The following is an 8380-nucleotide window of genomic DNA, read 5'->3' as shown; positions in this document are numbered from 1 at the left end:
ATTGAAAAACAAAAACATATTACCTTATTGCCCTTGAGTTATTAAAACTCCTTTGTACACTATTTCCTTTTTTTTTTTTTTCATTTTCGAATTCTGATTTCAAAATTTTAAAAACCCGCTTAAAAAATTAACAAAATCAAAACCGCTTCAAAAATTCAGAACCCCGCATATCCGTGTGAAAGCATGAACTGGCATGTGGATTACACGAACTGACCAAGGCTGGTTCATGTAAACCACATGAATCGGCCTAGGTCAATTCGTGTGTTTTACATGAATGGGACCATTTCAAATTTTTTTTCTTTCCATGGTGTTCTTCTCGTCGAAATAAGCGATTTGAAAAAAATTCTTTGAAAACGGATACCCGAGCACAAAGTTATGACCGCTTAAAGTTTTTCGGCCTTAAGAGTCATTTTTTATGGTAGTTTAAATCGTCATTATTTATCGTATAGAGGTGAAATGAGTAATATTTGGGCGGAATATAGATTTTGAAAATAATACATCAACATTAGTTTGAGCTGACCCACTCTCAAATAATCCAGTTGCATACGCCATATGATCAATGGAATAAGAAACAGAAAACCAAAAAAGCAAAAGCAAAGACAACAGAGTGTTGAAGCTTTCCCTTTTGCTACAAAAAAAAGCAAATTGTGTATAATCACAACACCAAACAATTCATTTTCAATTTTAATTTGATTGCTTTTTGGTCTCACAACACCTTTTTGATTCATTCCCTTATTACAGATCTCTCTTGTACACTCTTTTTCTTCACCATTTTTCTAACTTGTTACTACTTCCCACTTTCTTCCCACTTCTTTTTTATTTGAATTTTCCTGCTCAAATTACTACGGAGTACTTCATACATCATACCCTCTTATTTTCTTCATTTAAATCATTTGATCATTCATCAACATATATATATATATAATCAATCATACACTTTCATACTTGACTGTTTTTTAGCTACTGTAAGTTGCATACTCTTTCTTAACTTTAATTTCCTTTATGCCTTCTTTTTCTGTTTCTGTCCTATGATTTAGTGGATCTAAACTGGGTTTTGTTTAAATTTGCTATTTTTCTTTATCATGGCTTTTTGATTTTGTTTCTGGGTTTTGACAGGTTTCTGCTGAATTTGATACAGTTGCAGAAATGGGTCGTGATGGGATTATAGTTGGAGTGCGGATAATCAGGAAATTTGTGGTTAGACCTGCAATAATATGTTTCAGATCAGTTTATAATCATCCTTTTTTAGTGGGTGTTTTCTTAATGTTGTTATATTTGTATAGATCATTCCCTTTTTTGTTTCAATTATTGGTGTCTGCCTCTCCTGTTCTTCTATGTACTGCTGTATTACTTGGGACCCTTTTGAGTTTTGGGGATCATAACGTTATTACTTTAATTGAGGAAGATGAGGAAAAAACCCACGAAATCTCGGAACTAAAAACTGGCATGCTTGAAAGTAGTACTGTTGTTGTGAAAGACGAGTGTTCGGATGATGGTGGTGCATGCAAAGAATTTAAGAGTGATATAGTGGAGAGGAGCTTTGAGGAAGAGCCTTTGCTAGATATTAATGAGAAAGCAAGAGATTATGAAAGTCACGGTGATATTGGTATTAGTTCAGTCAATAGCTGTTATATTTCGAGGGAGATCGAATTTGAGAAACAGTCCATTGGTGAAGCAGTTAATTATTTGAACAGTCAAAAGATTGGAATAGAAGTTGATGTTAATTTGAGTCTTGAAAGTGTTGATGAGACGCCCCTTACAGCTGAAAATATGCATTCTGAAAATTTTGAGGGTTTAAAGTCAGAAGAAGGATCAGCTAATGTTCAGACTGGGGATCATTTGGAATCTTTTATGGAAGATGTTTCAAGGGATATGTTTTCTTCGACTCCGGGGTTGGTTGTTAAGGCTGATAATTTGGAGAACCACATAACAGCTGAAAAATCTATTGACGACCAGATAAGGGATAGATTGGAATCGTCCTCAGGATCATGGACACAGTTTGATGTTTTAGAAGATGAGTTATCTTCGGTTAAGAAGATTCGTGTTGATCATTTTGAGGATTATATATCTGGTGAAGGATCACTTGATGCTCAGATAGGGAGTCCTTTAGAGTTGTCCTTGGGATCATGGAATCATTTGGACTCTGATCGTGATATGGACAATGAATCTGATTCTGGTTCTGATGGAGCTGAGAGTTCCTCTCCTGATGCTTCAATGGCAGACATTATTCCCATGCTTGATGAGCTTCATCCCCTTCTAGAGGATGAAAATCCAAATACCAGTAATCTATCGCATCATTCAAACGACGAAAGTGATCAGCAGGAGGATGAAGAAGCAGGTGATGTTAAAAGTGATGGGGATGATGACAATGAAGAAGAAGCTCAAGATGGTAAAGAAGATAGTGCGAAATCTGCCATCAAATGGACAGAAGAGGACGAAAAGAATCTCATGGAATTGGGTACATCAGAATTGGAAAGGAATCAACGTCTCGAGAGCCTTATTGCGAGAAGAAGAGCAAGGAGGACAGTTAATGAGAGAAATCTTCTAGACTTGGAGGGAATGGATCTCTCTTTTCCAGTCGCACCAATTTTAACAACAAGATATAATCCTTTCGATAACGGTCATGATTCTTATGCAGACTTGGGGCTACCCCCAATTCCGGGTTCAGCGCCATCTATTATGGTTCAAAGGCGAAACCCCTTTGATCTTCCTTATGACTCCAGTGAAGAAAAGCCCGACTTAACAGGGGATAGTTTCCAGGAGGAGTTCATGGAACTTAGTCAGAGAGAGTCCACTAACCTGAGGATGTTTAAAAGGAATGAAACATTCAGCGTGGGGTCCTCAATATTTGATTTTGGTAGGCAGACGACTCGTCCTAGCCGTTTCAGGCCATACTTTGTACCAGAGAGAACGGATGATATGATGAGTTATTCGTCGTTTGAAAGACAATATAGTGAGCTTAGTGAGTCCAGAATGAGTTCTTCCTCTCTTCAAAGACAATCTAGTGAGCTTAGTGAGTCTAAGGCAAGTTCTACTGCTCTGAGTCCAAAAGTTGGCGATCCTTCTGACTATGAGGAACATGTAAGCCAGTGTTCAGATGATATACGTTCACTCTCATATGAAGGCGATGACACAGAAGACGTTGATGATAGTTTGCCTGTCATTGAAGTTGGACAACCAACTGATATTAGAGAAGATGTCAAAGGAAATTATCTAGAAGTAGATTATGGGCTTTCTGAGAGGGAACTGGGCTCCAATGAGGTCCAATTCGTTGGAGAATTACTCGAAATAAATCACAGTAGTTCCAGCTCATTATCAGTGCCAAAAGAGAATAATGGTGTAAAAGATGAAGATCATGACAGAGGGTTAGTGGATAATCAGGTCCACAACCTTGAACATGTTGACATTTCAGATAATTATTGTTTGGACACATCAATGTCTGACATTCCAACTAATCAATCGCACAAAGAACTAGAGTTTCGACTTGAAGCTAAAGCTGATGAAAGTCTTCCAAAAGAACCTATTTATGATTCAAGTCCCCTGGCCATTAAGAGGAACTCGTCGCATTCCTCCAATTGTTCCGATTTGCAGAGAGAGACTTCAGAGATTGATCTGTACCATGTACAAAGAGATTTATTTGGAGAGGACGAGTCCAAATTTCACGTTAAAGATAATGAGGACAATGATCCGCAACGACAACAAGAGCCAAATGATAGCAGGTGTTCTATGAATGATGTAACTGAAGTCACTGATAGCACTGGGTCTCATTTCACAGAATTAAATCCGTCGACTAGTAGCTCACTAGCATTACCAGTTGGTGAATACGTTTTCGCCTCTAGTAAGGATTCTTCAGCCAGTGGTGTGTTGAAGGAAGAATTATTGAAAGATAAAATTCTTCCAAATGAAGTAGAACAAGCTTTCACGCAGGGAGACACTACTGAAGGTCATCATGCAGGCAAGCTGGATGGAAGTATTGCTGACATGTCATTTGATGATGGATACAAGTCTTCAGTAGATCTACTTTTTGCTCAACAAGAAGAACAGTTTGTTTCTTCCAGTGACTCGAACTTATCTTCTTTAGAGGGTGAGTTAAAGGAAGAGGCTGAAACAAAAATAGGTGAAAGTGAGCACTTTCTAACCACAAATTCCCTTGTGAACAATCATGACAATGATGCGAGTAAAGAGCTGTTGTTTGCATTAGATGAATCTCACTTTCTTCCACATGATTCTCTTATCTATGACCCTCAAAAACAGGTAATGCGGCTTATTTAATTGTTTTTATTATTTCACATGGTGTGTGGTCATGACACAGCTACTCCATCCTCACAATGTAAACTCATGAATTGTAATCCAATTCAATTGGTTGGTGGCACCTTACTTTTGTAGGAAACATTTGTCTCAATTTTCAGTGACTCTGTACCATAAAAATTTTGCTGCTTTTATGATCATGTAGTTTCTGTTAGTATATTGTAGGTTCAAAAGGTCTTGTCAATGGTGCATCTCTGCCAAATTCATGCAAGATTTGTTTAACTCATTTGGGAGTTCGGGGATAGTTTTACTATGTTTGATTCTTTTTTAAGGTTGAAACAAATCAGTTTTTGTAACATTTGAGCCTTTTGGGCTAATTTAAGGTGAGTATCCTACATATGTCTTGAGTAACTCATTACTTTTAAGGTTAAAGTAACGTTCAATGTGATGTCTGTGCCTCCAAACCCCGATAATCTATTGTGACATGTGAATGTGCTTTAGGTCGGACTTGCCAGTTTCTGAAACATTTTGAAGCCTGTTGGTCTAAATTAATCTGACATATACTTCATATGGATGGATTGTTAACTAAGAAGTAGTGAAGTATCCTTATTGGTAAACATTAACAACAAATGTGTCGTATGCTCCTCCAAATCTGAAATATGTGTGAAAATAAAAATGTACCACGGGGGTTTCAAAGTTCAGGCAAAATATAGTCTGAAAAAAGTCGACTTGATTGGACATGAGTAGAAATAAATTTTAGTCTCCATATATATAATATTATAGATTACCAAGAGTGTGTTATTTTTTTTTTCACATAAACAATCTTTTCATGTTAATGATTAAGTGTTGCTTGTTATTACATAGGGCTGAATTGCTGAAATTAGTTTATTTGCTTTATGAAGCATCACGTGGCTGCATCTCGTTTTGGAATGAACGACTTTTACAAACATCATTAATTGCTATTTGCTAGAAGCACGATTTAGTAATTGTTCTACCACATTGAATCTACTGAATTGGACAAATACATTGTACAGGTACAACCTGCCATTCATACTAATCTTCAGGAATTCAGTCAAGTCAACAAAGTCGGTGAAAATGCCAAGATTCTCAAGGTTCAAGAGCCTGAGGATAAAATGTTAACTAGTTTGCTTCAGAATGATGAATCTTTCTCACAGCTTGAGACACTTGAAAAAGTATCCGTTTCAGAGATTGCAGTTGAAAAGAGTATTCAAGATAAATATTCAGAGGAGCATGACAATACAACACAGGAAGATGAGCTGGCTGAAGACTTACTTTCAGAGCTGGATGCAGTTGGCGACTTCAGTTTGAAGAGTATACCACTAAGCTTGAATAAAAGTTACTTAGATGCCGAGAGTAATTCTGATGTTCCTGAAGAAGCTTTGGCTGAAGTCCATTGTAGTCCTGGGATACAATTCGGTGATAGCACATCAGTAATAGATAACGCCGATGTTCAAAATTATGAATTCGGTAATTTGACTAGTAAGCCTAATCTTGCATGGAATAAGGAATCAACCTCTGATTCACATATGAGGGATGTCAGTGCTGTTGAATTTGCCCAGGCTGAGGGTATAATTGTAAATGAATCAAATATTGTATCGAGTAAGGAATCAATTCCTGATCTACATATAGAAGATGCCAATATTGATGTCGTGACTCTGGAAGATCAATCTGTTAAGGAGAACCATGTCGCATTTCAGAAAGCGAGTAAAGAGGATGCACAAGAACCAGTAGATACTGAGTTCATCCAAGATGAACTCACAATGGAGGAGGTGGAATCTACAAAGCCCATGAGCCAAACCACCATAGCAGTACCTGTCAATGAGAATACCTTGAATGATGAGAAATCAGTTACAGCAAGAACTGAATTTAACCTTGCTTTGCCAGAGGAGCACATTCTAGATTCTTCGAGAATGGAGCCTGAGTCAGGAGTCTCAGTGGGTACAAAGAATTTTGAGGACCTTGAAATAAAGACTAATAAATCTAGCTCGGTTGAAGCTCTGGAAGTGACTGCTGAATCTGGGATTGGGTTTGAAGAATCTAGGGCCTTGCACGTAGATACAGACATCAGTGATGTACAAGCTTCGCAAGTCATGGAAGCAGAAGACATCATACATATACTAGATTCACCAGTCATGGAAACAGTTACTGCGCCAACTGTTGAGTTTGTAGATCAAATAGAAAGGTCCGGATCGATGGATCTTAAGTTTCTGGTAAATTCGACTGTTGTAGAAGTGGGTACATCAAATTCCCTGGAGCTGGTGGAACCTAAACTGGAAAGAGCTGGATCTATTGAGCCTGAGTCATTGGAAAAAGATAGAGATGTTAGAGAGACACAAGAATCGCCTGTTCTTGATTCAAGTATTTCACCTGCTGTTGAGTTTGTGCAACAACAGGGGAGACATTCTTCCATTGAATTTGATTCTGAATGCCTAATAGAACCAGAAGGTTTTGGGGAATCTGAGACATATCCAACAGATAGTAGTATTGGATCACTACAAAAATCACTTGTTGAAGCAAATATTTTGTCTGAAGATCAATCTCAGAGAGTCGGTCCACCGGAAAATCAGCAATCAGAAATTGACGAGGATTGCAGAGGGTTTCAAGAATCTCCAATCGTTGAAGCAAGCGGTTCGTCTTCTACGGTGTCTGAGGACCACAGGAATATTAATTCGCAGATAGAATCTGTGGAGGTCCAGAATCAAACAAAATCTGAAGTAGGTCTTTCGGAACCAGATGTTTCTGCTGGTGTCCATACTGTCTTGTCAGACATTGAGTCTCAATCTAACAAAGAGGACTCAGGTGAAGCAATTGGTTTGTCTACTATGGAGTCTGAGGATCAAAGGAATATTAATTCGCTGATAGAAACTGTGGATATCCAGGATCAAACGAAGCCTGAAGTTGTTTCAGAACGAGATGTTTCTGGTGGGGTCCATGCTGTCTTGTCAGACACTGAGTCTGAATCAAACGAAAAGGACTCAGGTGAAGCAAACGGTTCGTCTACTATGGATTCGGAAGATCACGTGAATATTATTTCACAGATAGAAACTGGGGAGGCCCAGGATCAAATGGATGAGATCAAACCTGAAGTTGGTGTTTCGGAAAGAGATATTTCTGATGGGGTCCATGTCTTGCCAGCCACTGAGTCCCAATCAAACAAAAACGAATCGGCTGCTCAAGGTTCAGAAAAGAGTCCTGCTGTAAAGCCTTATTTACTAGTTGACGAAGAAAGGTCCCATGAATCTCATTTGGAATTTAGCTCGAGTAGTTCTGATGAAGATTAAGATGACATTCAACATAATACGAACATGGATTAATGGCTTTTTTACTCTGTGTTTCGCTTGTCAACGTCAATGGTGAATGAATAGCTGGAGGTTTCGCTCGGCAGCTACTTATCGAAATTGTGTCTGCTAAGTAGTATTGTCCTGGAGAACATTAGCTCCTTAGATGAGTGGTTATAAGCTTTTATTAATTGGTTGATTCTTTGTTGCTGAACAATGAGGTTGTCATCTCTATTGCGTTTTGAGTTTTTTTTTTTTTTTGGTAAGAGTGAGGCTTCAGAGTGAGGTTTACTTGTGAGCGTGTTTGTATTTCAGAGCCGCTTGAGTTTTCCTTGTATCATTCCCTTGTTTTTTAAACCTGCCTCTCTGGGATTAAAACTTTGGGTTATGTATCATTCTTGTTGACAGAACCCTGCAACCTTCATATTCAAGTTTCATCAGAATGTCTAGAATTATTTGATCAAGCTTGAGGTTCATGGCATTCTTAAATGTTGTAACAGTTGGATTTCATTTCAATTTTATATTATTTGCTTTAGTATGTCTTTATTTTGGCAAAAAAAGCGGAAAAAATGGTTACTCGTATTTACTATTTTGTGGTGAGAAAAAAGTCGACTTTCCAGCAGAAGATTATTAAGAGTTGTAAGCTTTAATTAATTACGCATACTTTTAAGTTTGTTGTTTACTTTTATCTCGAGCAAAATGGGAATGATGCTACAGTGTTATGTTACGGAAAGATGAATAGAATATACATCAAGGTGTACTTTGAGGCCACAAAATGTATGTTACAAACTTAAGAGTTCAAATCAGCGAATGTCAGAATGATCAAATGAAGT

General features: G+C 37.8%; 1 protein-coding gene across 1 annotated transcript; it reads left to right on the top strand.

Annotated features, from left to right (window-relative positions):
* The first annotated feature begins 522 nt into the window (after positions 1–522).
* On the top strand, positions 523–8011 carry LOC141612271 (uncharacterized). Its single transcript, XM_074431012.1, has 3 exons — positions 523–965; positions 1117–4254; positions 5283–8011. The coding sequence occupies exons 2-3, from the start codon at positions 1147–1149 to the stop codon at positions 7548–7550; spliced, it is 5376 nt and encodes a 1791-aa protein (XP_074287113.1). The 5' UTR covers positions 523–965; positions 1117–1146; the 3' UTR covers positions 7551–8011.
* The last annotated feature ends 369 nt before the right edge of the window (positions 8012–8380 follow it).

This window comes from Silene latifolia, chromosome 1 (genome assembly GCF_048544455.1).
Source record: "Silene latifolia isolate original U9 population chromosome 1, ASM4854445v1, whole genome shotgun sequence".
Taxonomy (NCBI): Eukaryota; Viridiplantae; Streptophyta; class Magnoliopsida; order Caryophyllales; family Caryophyllaceae; genus Silene; species Silene latifolia.
This window is presented reverse-complemented; position numbering and strand designations above follow the sequence as displayed.